This window comes from Vigna angularis, chromosome 10, assembly GCF_016808095.1.
Source record: "Vigna angularis cultivar LongXiaoDou No.4 chromosome 10, ASM1680809v1, whole genome shotgun sequence".
Taxonomy (NCBI): domain Eukaryota; kingdom Viridiplantae; phylum Streptophyta; class Magnoliopsida; order Fabales; family Fabaceae; genus Vigna; species Vigna angularis.
Window position 1 is genome coordinate 22,092,800 of NC_068979.1, and position 14,225 is coordinate 22,107,024.

A 14,225-nucleotide genomic window follows, 5' to 3' on the forward strand; every position below is an offset into this window, starting at 1 on the left:
AAATAAATCTTTACATCAATTGTTCTATATATTTTATATTGATAATTCAATCAATATAAATATCGTGAACTAAAATGAATGTTATGTGGTATAATTTCAATTTCTAAGACCCTTTTTTTTATCATTGAGATGTTTTACTCTAAACGATTTAAAATTTTTATTGTCATTTTCTATATCCTTTCAAAGTTTCTCGTATACATTTATATGTTTCCTTTTACATACTTACTTAGTTGTCTTTAATTATAATTTTCTGATTACTTCAGTTCTAATCTTAACCTAACTCTAATTGTTTATTGAAGTAAATAATAAAGGCATATGCATCTTGTAAAAAAAACAAGATAAGTACGATGATTGAAGTTGTATTCAAAATTTAAAGAATTGGTATAGTTGTATTAATCCATCATGATAAGAATACCAAGTTTACAAATTGTTCAATGAAGTATTTAAAAAGATGTGATATAATATTTGTCTAATTTTTCACTTTTTGGAATAAATTTTCTTTTCATATATTATATTCTACGTCATATTAATAAATGCTATATATACAATTGAATGTATTTGTAACTAATATAATAAATACCATGTTTATGAAAATATTCTCACTTTTTTTTTTCTCTTAGCAACAACCTTTTGTTGAATAATGTAGTTTATATGGTATAGATGTTTTTTTTTCAACTTTTTCACACATTGGATAATGTCACTTCACATATCATATACTACATCATAAATAGCAATAAATAGGATATTTCACCATCTCCACATACTAAACCCATTTAATTTAGGTAAAAAAAATCCCATCCTAAAAGAAAGTAAAGAATTAAAAGTCCCTAGACGCATAAACTACAAATTATAGAGGTAGCACACAAGCTTAAACCTAGATACCCACCTTTAATAATCACTACACATCCACATATCAATAATATAAACTAATTGATCTATTCGTAAATTATTCAGATTTTATTAAATAATGAATTGATTTTTCTCTCTAATAAGTAAGATAAGTTCAAACTTAATTTTATTTTCCACTACTTAACTCAAACGTATCTATTTTACTACAATGTAAGAGAATAAAGTGTTTTCTTTTTCTTTTACATTGATAAAAAAATATTTAATAACTTTATTCGTGATTAATGTGTTGAGTTATATTATTGATACTTTCTAATAAACAATTTCCCAAAATAAAATAAGTTAGATATTGAAAAGTTGTAAATACTCAAGTGTATAAAAGGTAAATAAAAACTATTTTATTTAAAAAAACTGTATTTTCAAATATTTTTAGTACTTCTTTAAAAAAAATTTTAAGCGGGTTAAATTTTAAACGTTCGTTACAAATTCTCTCAAGTTCTATTAAAATACTTTGAATTATTCAGTAACAAAATTCTTACACTGGTAAAACAAAAATTAATTGGAGTTCAATTTTCGACAAGTGAATCAACTTTGTTTGACTTATTACTTTATTGTTTATAATTAAACTCCGACAAGTACTAATCAGTGTTGTAATTAAATAAGAAATGGAAAGGAATATTTTGTTAAGGTCCTTAAAAATTGATTTTGATAATTATGTAATTCTTTAACCTTAGTTTAGCAAGACACTTAAACTCAAGCTCCATATTTTCTTCGCAAGTGTGGTTTGAACTGAAAAAAAAGAGAGTATAATTTGAAGTTTAAGAAAGCAGTGACTTTTGGTGGAGTTGCATATATTAGCAAGTGGGAGAGAAAGAAAACAGAGTTTGGGAGGGAATTTCCAGGAATACCCCTAACCGTTCCTCAAAGTCTCGTTCCGCAAGCGCCAACAGCGTCTCTTACACACTCTCTCCTTCTCACGCTCTCTCTCTTTCTCTCTCTCTCCGCCATGGAGAAAGGTGAGAGCTCCGCCTCCACATCGGAGCCAGACTCTGACGACAACCACCGCATCCCGACCAACCACCACCTCAACCCTCCCTCCGGCCTCACCCCGCACGAGTTGGGCTCCCTCGTCCCCTCCATCACGGAGCACCACACCTACCTCGTCGGCCCCGGCCAATGCTCCTCCCTCCTCGCCCAGCGCGTCCAGGCTCCACCCGAAGCCGTCTGGTCCGTCGTCCGCCGCTTCGACAAGCCACAGACCTACAAGCACTTCATCAAGAGCTGTGCCGTCAAAGACCCCTTCCACATGGCCGTCGGCGTCACACGCGACGTCAATGTCATATCTGGCCTCCCCGCCGCCACCAGCACCGAGAGGCTCGACCTCCTCGACGACGACCGCCGCGTGACCGGTTTCAGCATCATCGGCGGCGAACACCGCCTCCGAAACTACCGCTCCGTCACCAGCGTTCACGCCTTCGACTCCGACGCAGACGCTAAGATCTACACGGTCGTCCTCGAATCCTACATAGTTGATGTCCCCGACGGCAACACCGAAGAGGACACGCGTCTCTTCGCCGACACCGTCGTCAAGCTCAACCTTCAGAAGCTCGCCACCGTCACCGAAGGAACAAACCGCGACGGTGACCATAAGCCACACTCACGGTGAAGCAATCCAAACCAGCACTGCGCAAATCTCAATAAAAACAAAAAGAATTAAACAAAAGAAGGGATTGGAATTTGAAACAATCGCTCCCTCGCTCACCAATTCATAAAAAGAGAGAAACAAGTTATTCTCTGTTTTTCTTTTCTTTTATTTTTTTTCTTTGGAAATTCATTTACTTTTCCTTTATATTTTTTTCGGGTAAGACTCTCGTTTTGTGTTTTTGATGATTTTCTTTGGCGGTAGCTAGCATGTCCTCCTTGGTGATCCGTTGAATTTTGTTATTACAATGGGTAAGGGCAATTTGGTCAATGCAGGTGTACAGGAAATGTTGACTTGTGATGTTTGTTCTTCATGGTGTCTTTCAAACCGTTCTGTGAATATCATCATTTGCTTTTCCTCTGGATTTGATTCCGTGTACATATCTTCCCCTTTTTTCTCCCATGAGTGCAAGCCTACTTAAAGAAGATGCTTCCTTCTGTAGATTGAAGATGCTTATGGTATTATTGCACGAATCAAATAGGTTTTCTGTTAAATTTTGTTGGGAAGGTGGTAGAAATGCACTTATGGCTACACCATGTGATATTTTTCAATCATCAAAATGCTTTGATTTCCATGTGCCTATAGAGTGTTTTTAATGTAGAAAGTCAAATTAGGGGTTGAGAAACAGAACTGGGAATATAAAGTAGCGGAGAGCACAGTCATAAGAGTCTCTTTCTCTCCCACAATCAAGGTGTCACCAACGCTGGAATCAATTCTTTTTGTCTTTTACATTCAACGCCATCATCGCCCTACCCTTCCATAACATAAACTCTAGAACTGGTTTCGATGGGTGGGAATAAATTAAAACAAAATTCACTCATCAACTTGGTTCATCAAAGACCATCTTTAAATGCAATTTTAGTTCCTTCCTTTGTAAGATTTTCCCAATTTTTGTTCATATCTTTAATTCAACATTTTATGTCTTCAATTTTATCTGATATTTTGTAAGTGTAGCATGCAGCAACTTATAATTCATTTTTTTTAATGCCAGTTATCTCTTAATTTGTAGATAGCAACAAGTTAGAAAATAGTATTTTCTACATGCAACTATTATAAGTATGGCAACGTTGTGCTTAAGTTATGTGACAGATTCACATAATCTCTAGTATGTTTTTGCTAAGTCATTTTATGTCAACTATTGCTTTAGTCATTTGTTTGCCAGGAAAAGATGGCTTATGTGAACCTATTTTTAAAGTAGGAAATAAAATTAGATGAAATTAATTTTTGTTTCTTTTATTATTACTATATCATCTACTTCTTTACTGTGAATCATCTGCCATTTCATTTTTCTTTCATTGTCATAAAATATCGCAATACATTTTGGGAGTTGTGTTGGATATTTATGCTATACTAACCCGTGTCAGGAAGCTTATTCATCCAAGTGACCATGTACCTAAAAATACGAACTGTATGTTTTTAAATATATTTACTTCCACACACTAATGTTGGTTATATGAAAGCATAAAAGGAATTTATTCCTAAATAAATTTTAATTAAATAATAAAATGTGTATATTTTTAAAAATATAATTAGAAACATATCAATAACTATTTTTTTATAACATGATGTTGACCTCTAATTCTGATGAACTTTAAAAGATGTAGGTTGGTATAATCTCTAAGAATAAAAATGTACATTGCATTGAGCAGTTATATTCTTCAATTTGATAAGAATATTAGATGGACTCACATCACAACAGAGATCAAAATCCTTGTAAATCTTACACCAAAATTTCCATTCCCAATATAAGACTTTATTTGTAATTGGACTTTAACACATCATACAATACTTTTACAAACATTATATATCTTTCTGTCTCTTAATTACATAAAGTACCTTATTTTCTGTTTCTATACAAAATTTCACAAACACAGATTCTCTATTACAATTTAAATTATATTGCCATGTCAACAACGTAACCAGATACTTAAGGGTAAGCTTTCTATCAACAAATATGACATATGTTGCTAGTAGTTGTAAAATCCTGAAAATAACATCTGGAAGGTAGGGACAGATGTCGCAAATGCAAGAGAGTAAACATTTTATAGAATTTTCCAAACCACAGCTCATCTTATTTTCTCATAAATTTGCATCTCTCTAAAACTCAAACATCTATCTTTTCTCGTCCTTCTCTCTAGAAATCCTTCATCTCATTTTATCTTTTCTTCAACCAGCCACAGTCTGAGCAATTTTGGGGGTTCAGATCTTCTTTTCCACCGATCAAAATCAAGTTTAGAGTCAGTAAGTTCACTCTCTTCTTAGAAATTCTATTTCTGGCACATGCAAACCAAGTTCCTGGTTGCATGTGTTCATCAGCTTCTTCTTCTTAGTTCTAACCACTTTTCTGGTAATTTTGGGTTGGTCTTTTCTCACCAACCGGTGAAATATAGATGTTCTTGGGATTTTCTGGTAAGAAAGCAAAATCTGGAAAGAATAATCGTTGTTCGGTTCGGTCAAAGAGGTAAGGGAAGCTAGATAATTTAATTACTTGGTTTTGATGTATGGATATGTTGTTTGATAATTATGCATGCGTATGAAATTGATTTGGATAAAGCTGTATGAGTGTAAAATTTGATGAATTGGGTGTTCGGTGCTGTTGGTGTGGAATGTTGATGCTGTGTTTATGATGATTGTGTATCTGTATGATTATGGAACAGTGGTCGAGTGAAATTGGTAAGGTTTTGTGTCGATCCTAATTTTGTAGCTATTCTGCAGAATTATGTAGTTGCTGAAGGCCTTTAATTGATCGTTCGACTTTTATCTGGTGTTTGATCTTAACTGAATTCTGCTATTGTGGATTCTCAGTTAATGACCGTTCGATTTAGTGTTGATTTTAAATTAATGTAGCATTCGGTATAGACATAACTTTTGTTGTAAACAACGTTCAGTCTGTCATAGGCTATAACTGTTATTGACCGCTCGGTCTTGAACTGTCTTGGTAGTGCTCGGCCAGATGCCAACACTCGGTCTCAGTAATGCTCGATGATGTACTAAGCACTTGGTGTCGTCATATTACAAAATTATGTAATTGAAATTGTAACTAAGAGGGTTCAGACTAAGCTTGTAGTGTTCGGTCTAGGCTCTTAGATTTTGGTTATGAGCTTTAGTATTTGTTTATGTCTAATTATAGATGTTCTATAGTATTCAGTCAAATCTTTGGATTCTGTGTAGTAAATATCCCGTTCGTCCATGTTCACCATAGGGAAATAATATTCCCTTCGGTCATGTTCACCATAGGGAAACAATATCCCGTTTGGTCAGGTTCACCATAGGGAAACCATATCCCGTACGGTCATGTTCGCAGATAGGAGGTGTTCTACCGTCAGGTTTTGTTCATAATAAGTGTTGATATTTTTTCAAGTCAGTTATGCTCAATGGTGATGTTGTTTTAATGTTCGGTTTGAAGTTATTTAAAGGTGTTATGGATGAGGAAATATGTTGTTAATGAGGTATGGTATTTAAAATGTGATATGAATGGAATAGTATGAATATGAAGAAGTATGATGTGATTTGTATTATATGGATATGAACGAGTGTTCCAAGGAGGAATATCTCAGAAATGGTTAAGAAATTGTAAAGTATGAATATGGTCAGACTAAGCTGTCGTTCATCCTGACATTCTAATGGTCACCAAGTCTCAATTAGAGAATGGTGATGCATGTAGTGAGAATAGCAGGAGACCCTAGCCTGGGCGGTATGTATTACCTTGACCTAAGGTGAGGAATAACGAGCTAACCTCGTGTGGCAGCTCAAGGGTTTTCCATGCTACGGTAATCATAAGGTTTTTAGATTACCACCCACGAGCACACGAACATTGTAGCTACATAATTCATACAATCCGGACAGTCAAAGGGAAAGTGGTCGGTTATAGTATGTTGGTGTGATTTCTGTAGAAGTATGATTGTTTTATGTGTTTGTATGAATTGTAAGTTTACATAGTTAATTAAATTACACTAGTTTACCCTTATTTTTCTGTCTTGCCTTGTTGTCCGTTCGGTAGTCCTTGTCTTTTCGATGATCATCCTGTGGGTGTGAGTAGAAGGTGCAGAAGCTTCTCTGGAGCAAGCGCTGGCATAAGAGGATGGTCTCCGCTAAGAGTAAGACCGTTAGGTCTTGACTTTGTTTTGATATTTAGTATAGGACCGTTCGGTTAATACACTTCTTGTATGACCGATCACTCTGCTCTTTTAGGTTGTATCAGTGTAGGTTTTTGTAAAATTTTTAATTTATGGTTATTTTAGGATAAATGTAAGTTAAACTTTATTTACTGTAACTATTCTATTTTATTGTAAATATAAATACTTTTGAATATAGTTTGTAGTTATATTTTTGGGATATTACAGTAGTTCAATAAATTGCAAAAAGAAAAAACAAGTTTGAATTGAACAAAATCTGAAGTTGAGTAACCCTATATATTATTGGTGGAATGGTAAATGGGTCAGATTGTGCAACCCATTAGGAAGGTATAATAAGAAGGTGAAGGCACCTAGCAGCAGGCAGGTTTAGTTGATAGTGTTGTTGTTTCTCATATAGTAGTAGTAGTAGGTGGAGGGCAGTGAGAAAAATGGGAGTAAATAATTGTGTCAGATGGTGGCTAGTGTGAAGCATCTTTCTCCGAATTGCAGTGTGGAAAAGGGGAATTTGTAAGAAAGGTATAAAATTGAGAAGGACCCGTTTTCTGGCAGGTTTTTGTAGTGTAGTTTTGGTTCTTCCATTTGCAGGTTGAGGTTGGGTTAAATAAAAAAGGTGGCTCTTGGTACCCAATAAGGCCATTTCTAATAATCCAAATCTTCTAGTTAGCTGCATTTTTCTTAACCGTTCGTTCACAATGCTATGGCCCCATGCTTTTGCCTGCAAGTTCTGGTCGCTGTTATCATGATATTGATGCCTCGTTCAACGTGTTGCTAGCAGAGGTATGTATTAATGTGGTGCCCCTTTTTGTTTTTCCAAATCTATATGTATGTGCAGGGTTTTTCCAGTATCTATAAGCTGGCAATGTAGGGTTTTACTTTTCATCATCATATTTATTGTTTATACAAATAATAATACGAGTATTCTTTAGCCACTTTTAGGTTGTCACTGTTGAAGATACTCATGGTGTCAACGTCTCCATGTTAGGTTACTGATTTTCCAGATAGGAACGTATCAGAATGGATTTGTTAGGCAACATACATACATACGTATACTGACATCGACAATCGTATGGGTCAGATTTTTCCCTCTAACAACTTCCATTCTTCTCTTTTGTTTCCTTCTAATCAAACTCTTAATCTCACTTCTTTTATAAATATGTTCTCAAGTTTTTCTTAGGTAATATTACCGAATTGCATGTGTGTGAAAATTCTTTTCCACTAAAATGATTTAAAGAATATCTTGTCTAGTTCGATTACTACTGATATTATTTTTAGGTTTAATAACTTGTTTTGTTTCCATTTTTGTTAAATAACATTAATTTAGTTTCTTGTTTTAAAAGTGTTTGAAAGTGATTCTTAATTATTAATTTTTATATCAAAATTATCAGTTAAATAGAATCAAACTAAACTAAAACATTAATAATTTAGCACAGTGATAACATGTTAATTTAAAGTTGTATAATGATAACATGTTAAGTAGTTATATTTGGTGTAACCTTGAGTATTTGAAGTTACGATCTAAAACATAAATTTAATCTTTCTCTAAGTCGTCATATTTTTTTCAATTAAAGCTAATGAGGAATTTACTTTTATCTTCAAAACAAAAAAACTTGGACAAACTTTCCATACATGATGATATGATTTATTTCAGTTTTCATATACTCTTTTAAATTACATAAACAAACTCACCTTATTAACATAATCAACCAAACTTTAAAAAAAATGTATCACATGAAAAACAACCAACTTTTAAACATTATTTTTAAAACAATACTATCATAATTAAACAAATGTCAATCATAAAGTTTTAATTAATTGCATCAAATTTTTTAATTAATATACGTACAGTTAGTTTAGATAAAACATTTATTAAACTTTATGATTAAATATACACATGCATGGATAATAATAGAATACGCCAAAAATTAAAATAAGTATTATTTACGCCACAGTTTCTTTAAAAGGTATTAATTGGGCATATTTAAATATGATTGGATGAATTGTGGTAGTTGAATGGAAAAGGAAAAGAAAAGGAAAAATGGTAATGTGAGAAAAAGTCAGAAAAGGAATAAACTATGTAGATTCCATAGTTTTGGGGAATGTTATATAGAAAGGAAGAGTTTCACAATATTAGAGTGTATCTGTATGAACAAGTTGCATGCAAGTGAACAAATTCAATCAAACTTCTTTTCTTTCCAACTTAGTTTTTAGTGAATTATTTGTCGCAAAACTTGCTTTATTGCTCCACCACATAATCAACATCATCAATATGTTTTCTTAATAATGCTATTTATCATTAAATCACATTTTACGGCCATTAAATGAATGAGCACAGAACACAGTTCGAAGGTAAAAGGTATCGACAGTCCTCATTTTCCATTGCTTGCACGGTTGTTCTTCTGCCACTTCACATGCCTCCATCATATCACTTGGCTAATAATTAGTTTCTCCAAAAAAAATGGCATTTTTCTATGTATTTTTTAATAAATTTCAACAAATAATAATATATTAAAAAGTAACGTTATGTGGGCACATATTTTTTTGAGAATGATGGCACTGAAACAACAGTACCCTATTTGTGGGGGAGAAACATGTACGAATAAATAAAATTATAATTTTAATGTTTTTAGAGGTTTTAAGGTGGTACCATAAAAATTAATAAATTTAGTGTATAGAAGAAATTAAAAAAATTGTGGGGCTAGTGGAGCTGAAAAGCAAGTTTTGAACAGTCATTTTCCTGGGAAAGTTACGCAGAAGATGTGAAAAGTGAATGTATTGTATTGTCGAACGTGTGAGAGCAGAACAGCCTTTGGGCAGGTATATCCAAATCCATCTAAGTACCTTTAAATCATGCCCACGCATTAATTCGACTACACAACACAAATCTCATTATCAACTTTACAAATCTATAACCATCTTATTAGTGGATTCAAGGAACCTTGCTAAACCAAAATTAAAAAAGAATGCGCACTCTTTTTCTTTTTACAATGAATTTAATTTTTTTTATACAGTATGGTATGTTTTTTATTATAGATTGAAGTTATTTATTTATTAACTTTGGAATTTGTCGTTATTTATTTTTCAAATAGTTTTATCAAATTAAAAGGTTATCTATAAAAGATACTTCAATTTTAAAGTTTGAAAAGTTTAACAAATTCAACCGTTAAATGTATAATAAATATAATTATTTTTTTTATATTAACTGTATTTATAGATTTTAAAATACAAAAGACTAATCATGATTTAATTGGTATTGATTATGTTTTACAATAAGTTAATCTCTATCAGACTTTATTATTGTTTAAAAATGATTAATCATATGATACAATCTTAACATTTTAGGTAGTTATCATGATATTTTTAATTATGTAGACTGACTGATCCAAGATTAATTGAACAATAGAGTTTATTTTAGTGTTTAGTAGAAATGGGTTTTGATAGAATTAAAAAAAAGAAGATGGTTATGAATTATTGTGGATTTGAAGTTGAAAAAGATGTATAAAGAATATTTGATCTTTTTTTAAGAACATATGGTTTGAGTAAACATAGCACGTGAAGAGCACTATAAGAAAGGCGAACGAAAGCGACAAGGGGGCTTTTGAGATGATCCAATTGATACAAGTTGGCAAGTTGATACCAAAGAAAAGAGGAATAGAAGCTACAAACACTAACTTTAGAGGACTCAAATGCTTAACTATTTTCAACCCATTTCTCTTTTTCTTTTCATTGTTATTGCTTCTTCTCTCTCACCCAAAAACTAGTGGCCACAATCACAACTAATCCCAATCAGATCAAACTATTTGTAGGGCCACACCAATCATATTTCCTTCCTGTTTCTAGATGCTCTTTCCCTCTTTTATTTTAAATAGGTTTAATGGGTTAGTAAGTTTCTATTTTTGTTCGAAATCGGTATTTTTCTTTTTCGGTGTCTCAATTGGGTCCTTATTTTTATAAAATTGAATCAAACAAGGGCTTTCCGTCAAATTGATAAGACATCGTTAAGGAGAATGTTACGTGGCATGCTGACAGTGTCTTTTTAAATGATGTGGCATTAAAAACCTGTTTCAATTATCTTTATTTTATTTTTGAATTAAAAAATGAAGTTTACAAAGTGGAAATATAATATAAGTAAGGGCAAAGTTGGGAAATCAAATTAAATTAAGTATCCAATTGGGGCTTGCCACGTGGTAGCCCCTTAAATTAGGGTTTTAGAATTGGGATTTGGAAAGCTTGCTTCTGCCTCCTCTGCCTGCGTCGCGAAGTGTGTTGCTGCCAATTGCCATGGAGATCTCTGTGTGCGAAGAGAAAAATTTCTCTTGTGGTTGCATTTTGATTTTTGCAGGTGCTTCACGATTCTAATTATCTCTCGCGATGATGGTGGAAAACAAAGGGAATCACGCTCATGAGTTTCGCCTCCTGAGTCTTGATCGTGCTTGCGCGACTAGGGTTGTCTGATTTGGGGATTTTTTCTGCGTTTTAGGGTTCCTCTGTCGTTTCTGGTTTTTCTGCGTTTCAGGTTGCGAAGACAGTGGAGATCGAATCACGATTAGTGGCGACCTAGCGAGTAGCTAGCGAAGAGGCATGAGTGTGTTTGGGTGGTCTCTGTAGCGGCATTGACGAGGTGGTCAGGTGAAGATGTTTCACAATGGCGGTTGATTTGGGAATTTTCGCAGATTCAACTTTTTTTTGTCAATTTTGCATCAGTTAACATACATCTTTTTTCTGGTTTTTGATTTGGGAATTTTCGCAAGTTCTAATTTTGTCTCGTAGTGGTGAAAATGTTGGACGAACTCGCGATTGGGTTCCTGTAATTTGCAGTTCTGTCTACGGTGGCTGCCATGGAAGCGTGATTTGGTTACCGGAGAAGATGAAGGATGGCATTCCAAGAGCAATGTTTGGTGCTGGCAATGCTTTTGGACCTTTCCATGTGTTCTATGAAATGAGATGACCACTTTGCCCTTATTTAAATTTTATTTTCCCTCTTTGCACTCCATTTTTTAATTCAAAAATTAAAAAAAATACACTTCGCACACGTTTTTAATGCCACATCATTTAAAAAGAAAATGTCAGCCACGTAACACCCTCCTTAACGGTGGCTTCTCAATTTGACGGAAACCCCTAATTGCTTCAATTTTATAAAATCAAATACCCAATTGAGACGCCGAAAAAGAAAGGGACTTGTTTCGGTTGAATTGGTCCGAGGGTCAGTCGTCCTTCTTTGCTTTGCTCTCTTTTGATCTTCAATCCTCCCCGAGAACGCGATCCACTCCAATGAGTTGTTGACCTACAGAAGACACTCCGACGCTTAAGTCAGATATGTTTCATAAAGAGATCTACATTTTATTAGGATAGATAAAGATCATTGTACCTGAACATCAGTTGTCTACTTATAAGGCTTGTGACAGCCACGTCCATTGATTAACCATTAATGTAATATATTTTAGGTAATCAAATCCAATAATTAATCATTAATGTCGTATATTTGTAGAGGGTAAGACAAACTTACCTATTAGTACTTTCTTAATGACCATCAATTTCGATCGGTATACTTCGTATAGTACATAAGCCTCCGAAGTCCGAGTAAGCTCTTTATTAAAAGAGGTGCCTAGGGATTATTATGAGCATTAAAAGAGGCCGCTCACGTTGTATTTAGGGAGTCTATCTTCGATATTTTAAGTCTTCATTGCTTTATCTACCGAGCGGCGAACTCTAAGAATTCTCTTTGGATTTGTTCCTTAGACTGATCAGAAAATGTTAAGAGTTCTCTTTGAAACTTTTTCCTCTGCAAGAGATTTTTACTCCAAAAAATATGCTTTTAAATAAAGTAAACGCTTCAATATTTATTTTTATAATGAAAAGACATTGGAACCTGACAAATCTGAACCTGTTGAGTAGTTGACAGAGTTCTTTTTCGAACTTCCTACATTGAGCAGAGATTTCTTAAGCCATTTTTCTGACTTCCCCCGCGCAGCTTCAGGTAGGAGTCATTTTTCTGACTTCCTACATTGAGCGGGGATTTCTGAAGCCATTTTACTGACTTCCCCCCGAGCGGCTTGAGGCATGAGTCATTTTTCTGACTTCCTGGTTGAACGGGGATTTCTGAAGCCATTTTTTTGACTTCCCCGAGCGGTCCTGAGGCAGGAGTCATTTTTCTGACTTCCTGCGTTGACCGGGGATTTCTGAAGCCATTTTTCTGACTTCCCCCGAGCAGCTTGAGGCATGAGTCATTTTTCTGACTTCATGCGTTGAGCGGAGATTTCTGAAGCCATTTTTCTGAATTCCCCCGAGCGGCTTGAGGCAGGAGTCATTTTTCTGACTTCTTGCGTTGACTGGGGATTTTTGAAGCCATTTTTTTGACTTCTCCCGAACGGTCCTGATGCAGGAGTCATTTTTCTGACTTCGTGCGTTGAGCGGAGATTTCTGTAGTCATTTTTCTGACTTCCCCCAAGCGGGCATTATAGCCTGACCAAGTTGAGGTCTGAACCTTCCTGCACATAATATTTTATAATTAAAAATTAAGAGTCGTTAGAACCTGACAAGGTTGAACGTAGCTCTGAACCTTCCTGCACATAATATTTTATAATTAAAAATTAAGAGTCGTTAGAACCTGACAAGGTTGAACGTAGCTCTGAACCATCTTGTGCATAATATTTTATAATTTAAAATTAAGAGTCCTTAGAACCTGACAAGGTTGAAGACAGCTCTAAACCATCATGTACATAATATTTTATAATTTAAAATTAATAGTTGGTAGAACCTGACAAGGTTGCGCAGCTCTAAACCATTATGTGCATAATATTTTATAATTTAAAATTAAGAGTTGGTAGAACCTGACAAGGTTACGCAGCTCTGAACTATCCTGTGCATAATATTTTATAATTTAAAATTAAGAGTCGGTAGAACCTGACAAGGTTGAACGCAGCTCTGAGCCATCCTGTACATAATATTTTATAATTTAAAATTAAGAGTCAGTAGAACCTGACAAGGTTGAACGCAGCTCTGAACCATCCTGACAAGGTTGAATGTAGGGCTGAAAGTTCTTAAAACAAAAGACATGTCTTTAGGAATTATTAGGGAATTTTTTACTCTTGTTGCAAAACCTGGTATTGATCCGAAGTAGCGATGTCGAGATCGAGCGCGCGTCTGGTTCTTTGTGGCTTCATGGGGAAGCCGCTCAGCCCCACGGTGGGCGCCAAAATATTTCGGTTAAATTGGTCCAAGGGTTGGTCGTCTTTTTTTGCTATGCTCTCTTTTGATCTTCAATCCTCCCCGAGAACGTGATCCACTCCAATGGGTTGTTGACCTGCAGAAGAATCATTGTACCTAAACATCACTTGTCTACTTATAATGCTTGTGACAGTCACGTCCATTGATTAACCATTAGTACAATATATTTTAGGTAATCAAACCTAGTAATTAATCATTAATGTCGTATATTTGTAGAGCGTAAGAGAAACTCACCTATTAGTACATGTTTAATGACCATCAATTTTGATCGATATACTTCGTATAGTACAGGACTTATTTGAGATTCCAGACAAAAA

The 14,225-nt window shown here is 34.4% G+C and overlaps 1 protein-coding gene across 1 annotated transcript; it reads left to right on the plus strand.

Annotated features, from left to right (window-relative positions):
* The first annotated feature begins 1,616 nt into the window (after positions 1 to 1,616).
* LOC108337133 (abscisic acid receptor PYR1) lies at positions 1,617 to 2,912 on the plus strand. Its single transcript, XM_017573590.2, has one exon. The coding sequence runs from the start codon at positions 1,853 to 1,855 to the stop codon at positions 2,510 to 2,512; it is 660 nt and encodes a 219-aa protein (XP_017429079.1). The 5' UTR covers positions 1,617 to 1,852; the 3' UTR covers positions 2,513 to 2,912.
* The last annotated feature ends 11,313 nt before the right edge of the window (positions 2,913 to 14,225 follow it).